General features: G+C 46.6%; 1 protein-coding gene across 4 annotated transcripts in view; it reads left to right on the top strand.

The window, feature by feature from the left end:
• Positions 1 to 10046, top strand: part of MEGF6 (multiple EGF like domains 6) — a 232694-nt gene extending 222648 nt beyond the window's left edge. For all 4 annotated transcript variants that reach the window (XM_067472777.1, XM_067472776.1, XM_067472775.1 and 1 more), the window contains 4 exons: positions 304 to 432; positions 581 to 712; positions 5906 to 5990; positions 9578 to 10046. In XM_067472777.1, the coding sequence (XP_067328878.1) occupies positions 304 to 432; positions 581 to 712; positions 5906 to 5985 (341 nt within the window). In that variant the 3' untranslated portion in view covers positions 5986 to 5990; positions 9578 to 10046. The remainder of the gene's footprint in view (positions 1 to 303; positions 433 to 580; positions 713 to 5905; positions 5991 to 9577) is intronic.
• The last annotated feature ends 2737 nt before the right edge of the window (positions 10047 to 12783 follow it).

Raw genomic sequence — 12783 nt, 5'->3', positions numbered from 1 at the left:
TTTTATTATTACTATTATTATTTTATTATTTTCATGTCATTTTGATAATGTTGTTGTTGTCTGATGTATATGCTTGGATTTTATTGCTGTATTATGTTGGCCCCATGTAAGCCGCTCCGAGTCCCCATTAGGGAGATGGCGGCGGGATAGAAATAAAGATTATTATTATTATTATTATTATTATTATTAATTCCATCGTTGGTGGAGTTCAGAATGCTCCCAAACAGCCCTGGAGTCTCAGCAAATGTCAAGGATCCACTCCATCTCTAATTCTATATCTATCTATTAATCATTTGGCTACAGACTGTGATGCAGGGACATATGGTGAAAATTGCCAGCATCGTTGTGACTGTGAAGGGAATGCTCTGTGTGAACCTGCGACCGGGCGCTGTCTCTGCCCTCCTGGGAAAACAGGCGCCAAGTGTGATGAAGGTCAGTTAATCCATTGTGAAAGGGATCTTGCCTTTTGCCACCCCTGGCTATTCTATGGGATTTGCCAACCACCCCGCCCCCTCGACCTTTATTTCTATGTGCGGCTGCTGTGTTTCACAGCTCTCCTCTCTCCCTTCCATTGAACCAGACTGCCAGCTGAAGAAATACGGCCCTGGCTGTGCGCTGACCTGTGAGTGTTCCTTGGCGAACTCATACTGCAATGCCCAGAACGGACGGTGCATTTGCCTCAATGGCTACATAGGGACGACATGTCGGGAAGGTAAGGGAGACCGACGACGGAAGGGAGGGCTTGTTTTGCAAAGGAAAGCAGAACTGGAAAAACTAATGATGACTTTCCCCAAAAGGAATATGGGTTATGATTCTGCAAAAGTGTGCTCCTAGTAGTGAGGGTTGTTTCTGTCAGCAGTTAGCATAAGTAGCCCGCAGACTGTCTCTAGCCCAGTGTTTCTCAACCTGGGGGTCGGGACCCCCGTGGGGGTCGCGAGGGGGTGTCAGAGGGGTCGCCAAAGACCATAAGAAAACACAGTATTTTCTGTTGGTCATGGGGGTTCTGTGTGGGAAGTTTGCCTCGATTCTATCATTGGTGGGGTTCAGAATGCTATTTCATTGTGGGTGAACTATAAATCCCAACAACTACAACTCCCAAATGGCAAGGTCTATTTTCTCCAAACTCCACCAGTGTTCACATTTGGGCATATTGGGTATTTGTGCCAAGTTTGATCCAGACCCATCATTGCTTGAGTCCACAGTGTTCTCTGGATGCAAGTGAACTACAACTCCAAAAACTCAAGGTCAATGTCCTCCAGAACTTCCCAGTATTTTCTCTTGGTCATGGGAATTCTGTGTGCCATGTTTGGTTCAATTCCATCATTGATGGAGTTCAGAAGGCTCTTTGATTTAAGGTGAACTATAAATCCCAGCAACTCCAGCATTACCAAATGACAAAATCAATCACCCCCAATCCCACCAGTATTCAAATTTTGGGCGTATCGGGTATTTGTGCTAAATGTGGTTCAGTTAATGAAAATACATCCTGCATATTTACATTATGACTATTTTAACAGTAGCAAAAGGACAGTTATGAAGTAGCAACGAAAATAACATTATGGTTGGGGGTCACCACAACATGAGGACCTGTACTAAGGGGTCGCGGCATTAGGAAGGTTGAGAACGGCCTGTATCAGGGGAAAAATAGACCCCTGTCTGATCCCACAGCGAGCCGGCTTCAGGAAAGGCAAAAGCTGCACATCGCAAGTGCTGAACCTGACTCAGCACATGGCTTTGAAAGGCAGCAGATCACAGGAGCTGACTTCATAGACCTCTCAGCAGCCTATGATACTGTGAACCACCGCCTCCTCCTGAGAAAAATGTATAATATCACAAAGGACGACCACCTCACCCGCCTCATAGGAAACCTGCTACAAAACAGGAGCTTTTTTGTTGAGTTCCAGGCCAGAGAAGCAGATGGCGGAAACAGAAGAACGGCCTGCCTCAGGGGAGCGTGCTTGCTCCATCCATGTTCAACATCTACACAAATGACCAGCCACTGCCAGAAGGGACAGAGAGTTTCATCTATGCTGATGATCGTGCCATCACCGCTCAAGTAGAGAGCTTTGAGATGGCAGAACAGAAGCTCTCCGAAGCTCTAGGTGCTCTTACTGCCTATTACAGGGAAAACCGGCTGATCCCTAATCCATCTAAAACACAGACATGCGCCTTTCACCTTAAGAACAGACAAGCATCCCAAGCTCTGAGGATTACCTGGGAAGGAATCCCACTGGAGCATTGCAGCGCACCCAAATATCTGGGAGTCACTCTGGACCTTTCGCTGACCTACAAGAAGCACTGGCTGAACATCAAGCAAAAAGTGGGCGCTAGAAACAATATCATACGAAAGCTGACTGGCACAACCTGGGGATCACAACCAGACACAGTGAAGACATCTGCCCTTGCGCAATGCTACTCTGCTGCTGAGTATGCATGCCCAGTGTGGAACACATCTCACCACACTAAAACAGTGGATGTGGCTCTTAATGAGACAGGCCACATTATCACAGGGTGTCTGCGCCCTACACCACTGGAGAAATTACGCTGCTTAGCCAGTATTGCACCACCTGACATCCGCCGGAAAGTAGCAGCCAATAGTGAAAGGACCAAAGCAGAGACATCTCCAGCTCATCCCCTGTTTGGGTATCAGATGAGAGACTCCCTCCTAGGCACACAGAAGACTGGGCGACTGTAGTCTGTGATCTTCTCCACTCTTGCATGTCGTGGTCTCCACTTTGTAGCCCCATTTTTTAAGGTTGGCTCTGCATCTCGTGGTGCCAGAGTGCAGTCTATTCAGCACCTTCCAGGTCGCCCAGACTTTTGTGCGCCCAGGAGGGAGTCTCATCTCGTATCAGCCACTGATTGGGGTGCTGGGTTTTAGCCTGCCACTTTTGGACTCTTGCTTGCTGAGATGTTCTTGTGAATATCTCTGTAGATCTTAGGAAGCTATTTCTTGATTTAAGGCTTTGGCATGCTGGCTGATATCTGATCAGTGGATGGGCTGGAGATGACACTGCCTTGGTCCTTTCATTATTGGCTGCTACTTCCCGATGGCTGTTCAACCATCTCAAAGCTCCCTGCTTGAGTGGTGATGGCATGATCGTCAGCATAGATGAAACTCTCTGTCCCTTTTGGCAGTGGCTGGTCCTTTGTGTAAATCTTAAACATTGACAGAGCAAGCACGCTCCCCTGAAGCAGGCCGTTCTTCTGTTTACGCCATCTGCTTCTTTGGCCATGGAACTCAACAAAAAAGCTCCTGTTTTGTAGCCGATTCCTATGAAGAAGGTGAGGTGGTAGTCCTTTGTGATATTATAGATTTTTCTCAGGAGGAGGTGATAATTTACAGTATTATATGCTGCTGATAGGTCTATGAAGACAGTGCCTGTAATCTGCTGTCTTTCAAAATCATCTTTTTTGTGCTTAGTCAGATTCAGCACGGAGTTTTGGGGTGCGATGTCATCTGTACGCAGATGATGTCCAACTCTATCACTCTTTTCCACCTGCCACTAAGGAGGCTGTTCAGGTCATGAACCGGTGCTTGGCCGCTGTCACAGACTGGATGAGGGACAACAGATTGAAACTAAATCCAGACAAGACAGAGGTCCTCCTGGTCAGTCGTAAGACCGAACAGGGTACGGGGTTACAGCCTGTGCTGTACCCTGACGCCCCCTAAAAGCACAGGTACGCAGTCTGGGAGTTCTCCTGGATTCATCGCTGAGCCTGGAACCCCAGGTTTCGGCGGTGATCAGGGGAGCATTCGCACAATTAAAACTTGTGCGCCAGCTGCGCCCGTACCTTGGGAGGGCTGACTTGGCCACGGTAGTACACGCTTTGGTTACATCCCGCTTAGACTACTGCAACGCTCTCTACGTGGGGTTGCCTCTGAAGACTGCCCGGAAGCTGCAGCAAGTCCAACGCTCGGCAGCCAGATTACTAACGGGTGCTGGGTACAGGGAGCACACCACTCCGCTGTTACTCGAACTCCACTGGCTGCCAATTAGCTTCCGAGCACAATTCGAAGTGCTGGTGTTAACCTATAAAGCCCTAAACGACTCCGGCCCTGTTTACTAGGCCTGTCGGTTTTGTTTCGTTAATTCGTTAATTCGTATTTAATTCGTTTTTTTTTTGCATATCCGACGCGATATCAAAACATATTTTCAAACCCGGAAGGGTTTGAAAATATCGAAACAGCAGCCCCATTTTTTTTACGAGCTTCAGCTCGTCTCGTAAATGGAATGGCGGCTGCTGTGCTGACTTCAGTGCTGTGGTCATGTGCTGGTGCCTGGGAGCCAATCCGGCGCTCCCAAGCACCCCAGCAGTGAGTGCACCGTGGCAGGAGCCGATTGGATGGCGCGCGCGCGCTCACCCGCGCGCCATCCAATCGGCTCGGGCTCCTGCGCCTCCCTCCTCCTCCTCCTCCTCCCAGCTGTGTTGCAGGAAGTGCTAGGAGGAGGAGGAGGAGGAGGAGGAGGGCGCAGGAGCCCGAGCCGGATGGCGCGCAGGGCTAACAGCAGGAGCGGAGGCCGGTTGTAAAGGTGAGTGGAGCGCGCGCGCGCCATCCGGCTCGGGCTCCTGCGCCCTCCTCCTCCTCCTCCTCCTCCTCCTCCTAGCACTTCCTGCAACACAGCTGGTAGGAGGAGGAGGAGGAGGGCGCAGGAGCCCGAGCCGGATGGCGCGCGCGCGCTCCGCTCACCTTTACAACCGGCCTCCGCTCCTGCTGTTAGCCCCGCGCGCCATCCGGCTCGGGCTCCTGCGCCTTCCTCCTCCTCCTCCTCCTACCAGCTGTGTTGCAGGAAGTGCTAGGAGGAGGAGGAGGAGGAGGAGGAGGGCGCAGGAGCCCGAGCCGGATGGCGCGCGGGGCTAACAGCAGGAGCGGAGGCCGGTTGTAAAGGTGAGCGGAGCGCGCGCGCGCCATCCGGCTCGGGCTCCTGCGCCCTCCTCCTCCTCCTAGCACTTCCTGCAACACAGCTGGTAGGAGGAGGAGGAGGAGGAGGAGGGCGCAGGAGCCCGAGCCGGATGGCGCGGGAGGCCGGTTGTGTGAGTTTACTTTTCAGGGCTGTATGTATGACCAATCCAGAAGCATTCTCTCCTGACATTTTGCCCACATCTATGGCAGGCATCCTCAGAGGTCTGTTGGAAACTAGGCCTGTTTGATCAAGAAAAAATTTCGATATTTAAAATACTAGGCAAATGGAGTTTAAAAAATGTTTTGTAAATATTTACGAAATTTTGTAAATAACAAAACATTTTTTGGAAAGTTTTGTAAATATTTTAAATATCGAAACAAAAAAACACCCCAATTACAAAACGATTTTAGAAACAAATTTTTTCTTGATCAAACAGGCCTACTGTTTACCTCTCCAAACGTATTCTCCCCTACGAACCATCAAGACCACTAAGACCATCTGGAGGGGCCCTGCTCTCGGTCCCTCTGCCTGCATAAGCACGGCTGGTGGGGACGAGGGACAGGACCTTCTCGATGGTGGCCCCTCGACTTTGGAACTCCCTGCCATTAGAGATCAGAACTGCCCCCTCCCTCATGACGTTCAGGAAACTAACAAAGACCTGGTTGTGGAACGCGGCATTTGACAACTGATTTAATTCGTTGCCCACATGAGAGGAGGATAATGAATGGGATTGTGATGGTGTCGGACGATTTGGCTCTTTTAACTGGGATGAGAATGTTTTAATGTGTATGGTGCTGATATTTTAATCGTGCAATGAAGCGGCATTGTGTTGTTATTGTATATTCTTTGTATGTTAACACATGTTGTGAACCAGTCCGAATCCCTCTTTGAAGGTGAGAGGGTCGGTATAGAAAACCTCGAAATAAATAAATAAATAAATAAATGATGTGCAGCTAAAGCCTCCAAAATAAATCCTAACTCAATCGTGTCTTTTCCAGGAGGCCCACCGCAGCTGGTGCCCAACACAAGGCAAGGGCCAGAACAAAACAAGTGGAGTTCTTTCCCCAATTTTAAATAACCAAGGTAAAGTTTATACTAAAATTATGTTTCTTATGTTTAAAGTTTTGCCAGGAATTGGAGCCTTTGGATTGGGTCTGGAGACCACCAAAACTCAGTTCTAACCCCATTCGTTGCACTTGCAAGTAAGTTAGTGAGAAAACTACACATTCTGGCTTTCTATGGTGACGATTGTATCTGGATAGAGATGTTTATATAGGAGGAAAAGGGTGTCTTGTACAGGCAGTCCCCGAGTTACAAACAGCCAATGACTTATAGTTAAGAACAGGGCTGAGACAACAGGAAATCAAGAGGGATCTCTCCCTTGGAAGGGAAATTTACTCCTGGAAGAGTTGTTATCATGGGGGAAAGGGGTCTCCACTGAAGCTTTATCTCCAATTCTTGTTTCCACAACAAGCTATGTTTTTCAAAAATGAACTGTCATAGGGACACAATCTAAAGCAGGGGTCCACAAACTACGGCCCGCGGGCCTCTACCGGCCCACCAAGGGCACTTATCCGGCCTGCAGAGGAGGAGCGCCCCCCCCCCCTGGCTGGCTCACGCTATCTGTCAGGCCGCGCGGTGTTGCTCATCCCTTGGCAGGCTCACGCTACCCATCGGGCCCGATGGGCAGCATGAACCAACCAAGGGCATCTGCTCTGTGTGGCCTACCCTCGCGTAAATTTACCTCGCAAGGTGCTTTACGTGACTGTGGGCCGCGCGGTGCTGCTCCCCCCTTGGCAGGCTCACGCTGCCCATCGGGCCCGAGGGAGGCTGCCCCGGCGCTCCATGCAGTCATGCTGGCCACATGACCTTGGAGGTGTCTACGGACAACGCTGGCTCTTCGACTTAGAAATGCAAATGAGCACCACACCCCAGAGTCAGACACGACTGGACTTCATGTCTGAGGAAAACCTTTAACTAGGAAAACTGTGGAAGATCCAGGGTGGGAGAAAGAACTCTTGTCTGTTGGAGGTACGTATGAACGTTCCAGTTGGCCACCTTGATTACCATTTCATAGCCTGACAGTTTTTAGGGAGAATTCTTTCTTGAGAGGTGATTAGCTGGCCCTGGTTGTTTCTTGTCTGGAGTTCCCCTGTGTTTGAGTGTTGTTCTTTATTTACAGTTATAATTTTAGATTTTTTTAAAAATACTGGTAGCCAGATTTTGTTCAGACTAGAAATAGGAAGATTTCCCCTTCTCAGCTCCTGGAATTACTGCCTAAAGAGGGCTAGAAAGAACCTTTCCACACAGCAAAATAAGATATGTGCAATGTGCATAGGATTTTTTTAATTGATTTTTTTAAAAAAAACTATAGTCCGACCCTCCAATGGTCTGAGGGACAGTGAACTGGTGTGGTGCTCATCTGCATTTCTAAGTCGAAGAGCCAGCGTTGTCTGTAGACACCTCCAAGGTCATGTGGCTGGCATGACTGCATGGAGCGCCGGGGCAGCCTCCCTTGGCTGGCTCACGCTGCCCATTGGGCCTGATGGGCAGTGTGAGCCTGCCAAGAGAGGAGCAGCCCCGCGCGGCCTACTCACGCGTAAAGCACCTCGTGAGGTGCTTTACGCGTGAGTAGGCCACGCGGAGCAGCTGCACTTGGTTGGCTCATGCTGCCCATCGGGCCTGACGGATAGCGTGAGCCAGCCAAAGGAGGGGCACTCTGTGTGTGGGGGGGCGCTCCTCCTCCGCGGGCCGGATAAGTGCCCTTGGCGGGCCGGAAGTGGCCCGCGGGCTGTAGTTTGAGGACCCCTGCCCTAACCTTTCATCTTTTTTGAAGCATTCCCAAATCTGTCTGTATTGAAACCATGAGATTTTATCATTTATTTATTTCATTTCTTGTTGCGATTTTTATCATTTCTTTCTTTCATTTCTCATGTGCTTATCAGAGTGCTAAAAATGGAAAGATATGGGTTGCGCTGGTACGACTGTACCAGGAGCTCCAACTTTATTTTGCTTTGTATTAAGGTTTCAGGGATTCTGCAGAAGGGTGGCTTCCTTTGGTTGCAGTCATAGGGCAAGTCACCTGTCCATCATCATTAAGTTTTGGTTCCGCCCCTTGTTCAGGGCAATTGGGAAGGGAAGGGAGCCATTTCTAGTTAGTCTCAGTAAGGAAAGATAATGCAGAGGACGTGTACAAGCTTCTCCTGTACAAAGGTTTCAACCCTTAAGACTTCCCAGGGGAGAACAGTCTTAAGAGCATCCAAAGATCTCCAAAGATTTCCAGGGAAACATCCCCAAAGCTTTGAGGAATTTCGGAGGGTGAACAGTTTGGAAGACCAAAGAACTCCAGCTGGAGAATCTACTGGCCTTACTGGTAGGTCCATTTGGTGCTTGAGATGCAGCTCGACCCGGTAGCAGAGCCCACATCAGTAAGGATTAGATTACAGTTGTTCATTTTATTAGGCCGGCAATTTACAAAATCCGGGAAAAATATAAAAAGAAAATATGCGGGGGGAAAAACTCCACAATGGATATCCCCGTTAGAAGCGCTACAAAGAAGAAAACTGGGCTGGAACAATTGGCCAAAATATGAAGACTTAATAAAAAAAGAAAAAGGAAGGATAATTTTAAAATCGCAACAAGAAATTTATCCATTTCTTTAATTTCCTTAATTTTTACTAGCCATTGGTCCCTTTCCCAAATTTCCTTCCGTTTCCGAACTTTCGCATATATTATCCTAGCGGCTGTCGTTAAATAGCATTGAATTTTGCTATTGTTAACCGCTTTGAGTCGCACAAGGGATGAGAAGTTTGTTTGTTTGTTTGTTTTTCGTGTCAGGAGCTGTGAAGGTGCGTGTTGTAAAACACCCACTGCCACCTAATCTATGAGAGAAGCCGGGCAACGATCAATATCAACCTAGGAGCTATTTTATAAAGGGACTGTTAATTACAGAAGGTTTTATTCAGTGGATAGCGTAGCGTTTACTGTCTCTGGCTGACTTCACTATTGCAGGCTGTTCAACTTAGGAGAAACTATCAGGCAAGGCTTGAGGAAAACAGTAACAAGTTTATTTTAACAGGAGTATAACATGTTTAACTGTTTCTTCACAAGAGGCACAAATCTTGATGGTTACATTTGAAAGGTTTCATGCGTAATCTCAGGCACAGACTTCAAAACGTTTCACAGCAGGTACAGCAGGCTTAAACCCAGCCAAACCTTGATTCTTAATTCAGAATCAACAACCCCCTGTAGTTCTATCACTACCGGGTCCTTCTCTGCAACCACTTTGGTCACCAATTGATTCCCTGAATCTCCACCCTGAGATTCAGTCTTTCCTATAGCACACCGGCTACAGACACATTCCCTGAATCTCCACCCAGAGACTCAGTCCTCTCAGTAGCTCGCCGGCTTACTGACTGACTTTTTTAAAACAGCTGCCTCCTGAAGAGGCAGTTGGCTCCGCCCCTGTTGCTATGGCAACTCAGCTAACACCAAACCACCATCTCCAACAAAACATAATCTCTCATACTTACCATCCCTAAACCACTGTCCAAACTACACATAACCAAAGGAATAAAACTTACACATCGTCACAGGAGCAACTTGAGAAACTGTGAGAACAAAATAAATAAATAAATAAATAAAGTAAATAAATAAATCTTTTCTTGCAGTTGTGCCAACTCCAAAGAGTGTCTACTGGGGTTCCTTCGGGGCGGTCCCTCCATCAGTCGAGGTAACCCATCAGCTCCAAAGAAGACTTGATTTGGTTATCAGCATGGGATGATAGACTTCTCCGTGCCCACCTTGGCATCAGATAAGGATCGAGAAACTGTGCAATTGAGGCCTTTGTTGGACCAAGAATCCTGGAATAGGCTGTGAATGAACATCTCAGGCAAGCAGATGTTCACACCGGGACAAAAGTGCGGACTGAAACACAGAATGGCATCACTTGGCTTTTTACTCCATGTCCAATGTGTCCATTTGAGGCTAATACGTCCACGGTGGACACATGTCTGTGTTACCCCATGAAACACCATTACACGCCTAATGTGGATGCCTGTGGTACAGTTAGATGGCACGACATGAGTGTACAGTAACCATAAAATGCTGTTTCAAACTGTATTAAATCAGGCAACTCAAGGCGTACTTTTCCTGCCCCGTCTTTCACAAGTGACTTTTATGAAACTGGAATGCTACAAGGTGCCTTATGAGAATGAGGATGTTATACGGTGCATATCAAACTGTATTTATATGTATCGATGTGTGTGTGTGTGTATCTGTGTATATAGCTATCTATCTATATACACACACACATACTTTATGCAACCCTTTGGCAAGTATGACCCAATGGAAACACCAAAACAGAGCAAAATAAAAGGGGATTGTTTCTAAACAATATAGAAGCATTGCGTTGGTGAAGTTGCACCGTTTCCGGATAGTTTGCAAGTCACAGAAATTGTCTGAAGGATGCCATTCTGTGTATGTTTAATTGAGTGTTAATCCCAAGCAGCTAAATGAGACTAATATTAAAGATAATTCATAGAATCATAGAGTTGGAAGAGACCTCGTGGGTCATCTAGTCCAACCCCATTCTGCCTAGAAGCAGGAATATTGCATTCAAAGCACCCCTGACAGATGCCCATCCCGCCTCTGTTTAAAAGCTTCCAAAGGAGGAGCCTCCACCACACTCCGGGGCAGAGAGTTCCACTGCTGAACGGCTCTCACAGTCAGGAAGTTCTTCCTCATGTTCAGATGGAATCTCCTCTCTTGTAGTTTGAAGCCATTGTTCCATTGCGTCCTAGTCTCCAGGGAAGCAGAAAACAAGTTTGCTCCTTCCTCCCTGTGACTTCCTCTCACATATTTATACATGGCTATCATGTCTCCTCTCAGCCTTCTCTTCTTCAGGCTAAACATGCCCAGCTCTTTCAGCCGCTCCTCATAGGGCTTGTTCTCCAGACCCTTGATCATTTGAGTCGCCCTCCTCTGGACACATTCCAGCTTGTCAATATCTCCCTTCAATTGTGGTGCCCAGAATTGGACACAATTGTCATATTCCCCCACGCAGGTCCTCAGAGGGCCACGTCTTATCTATCAATCCATCTTAATTTAAAATAATTTACTCAAATATTCCACTTCCAGGAACCTCGGCACAAAATAATGGATTAACATTACAATACAGAAGAAATGTCACCCGAAACAGTGTTTCTCAACCTTCCTAATGCAGCGACCGCTTAATACAGTTCCTCATTAGTAATATTACATGTAATATAAATATATAATTATAATATCTTATTATTATTATTAGTATTATATTGCATTACATTATAATATTATAATGTAATGCAATATAGTACAATATTGCTATATTGCTATATTGTACTATATCAATTATACTGTAATATTATCAGTAATATTACATGTAATACAAATATATAATTACAATATCATATTATTGTTATTAGTATTATATTGCATTATATTATAATATTATAAATATTATATGTATATACAATATGGAGCCCCCGGTGGCGCAGTGTGTTAAAGCGCTAAGCTGCTGAACTTATTGACTGAAAGGTCGCAGGTTCGATTCCGGGGAGCGGCGTGAGCTTCCGCTGTCAGCCCTAGCTTCTGCCAACCTAGCAGTTTGAACACATGCAAATGTGAGTAGATCGATAGGTACCGCTCTGGCGGGAAGGTAACGGCGCGCCATGCAATCATGCTGGCCACATGACCTTGGAGGTGTCTATGGACAACGCCGGCTCTTTGGCTTAGAAATGGAGATGAGCACCATCTCCCAGAGTCAGACATGACTGGACTTAATGTCAGGGGACAACCTTTACCTTTTTATATACAACATATATTATATTATGTTATATTAGAATAGCACAGGAGACAAGGTGGAACAGTCCCCCCTCCCATAACATAATTTTTGGGGGTTTTTTGGGTTCTGTGTGGGAAATTTGGCCCAATTCTACCATTGGTTGGGTTCAGAATGCTCTTTGATTGTAGGTAAACTATAAATCCCAGAAACGCCAACTCCCAAATGCCAAGTCTGTTTTCCACAAACTCCACCAATGTTTGTTATGCAGCGACATTTTGCCCAGCGTCCCAGCGCCCAAAGTCTAAACACAAAAAACTCACAGACTGGAGTAAAAGTGAACTGAAAAATCTTTACTCTTTACTCAGCAGAGATGAAACATAAATTGGCAATTCACACACACTCGTATGGTCCTGCAAGGACTTAGCGCAACAATGTTCGCATTCGGACTATTCATGCCAAGTTTGGTCCAGATCTATCATTGTTTGAGTCCACAGTGTTCTCTGGATGGAGGTGAACTACAACTCCAAAACTCAAGGTCAGTGCCCACCAAATCCTTCCAGTATCTTCTGTTGGTCATGGGAGCTCTGTGTGCCAAGTTTGGTTCTATTCCATCGCTGGTGGAATTCAGAATGTTCTTTGATTGTAGGTTAACTATACATCCCAGCAACTACAACTCCCAAATTACAAAATCAACCTTTCCCCAACCCCACCAAATTTGGGTGTATTGGGTATTTGCGCCAAATTTGGTGCAGTGAATGAAAATACATCCTGCATATCAGATATTTACATCAAAACAGGAACAACATTAGAGTTATGAAGTATCAACAAAAATATTGTTATGGTTGGGTGTCACCACAACATGAGGAACTGTATTAAGGGGTCATGGCATTAGGAAGGTAGAGAACCACTGCTCTAAAAGGTCACCAAAGATAAACAAAGGTAGTGAAGACAGGAGGATCTTCTATCAAGCTGGTGGAGATGACCTTCTTGTCCCACATGGTGACAATGTGAAAGCCCAATATCCTACCAACTAAACGGAAGAGAACTGAGTCCAGG

This window comes from Anolis sagrei, chromosome 13 (genome assembly GCF_037176765.1).
Source record: "Anolis sagrei isolate rAnoSag1 chromosome 13, rAnoSag1.mat, whole genome shotgun sequence".
Classification (NCBI taxonomy): Eukaryota; Metazoa; Chordata; class Lepidosauria; order Squamata; family Dactyloidae; genus Anolis; species Anolis sagrei.
The sequence above is the reverse complement of the archived record's forward strand: the minus strand, read 5'-3'. Positions and strand labels throughout refer to the sequence as shown.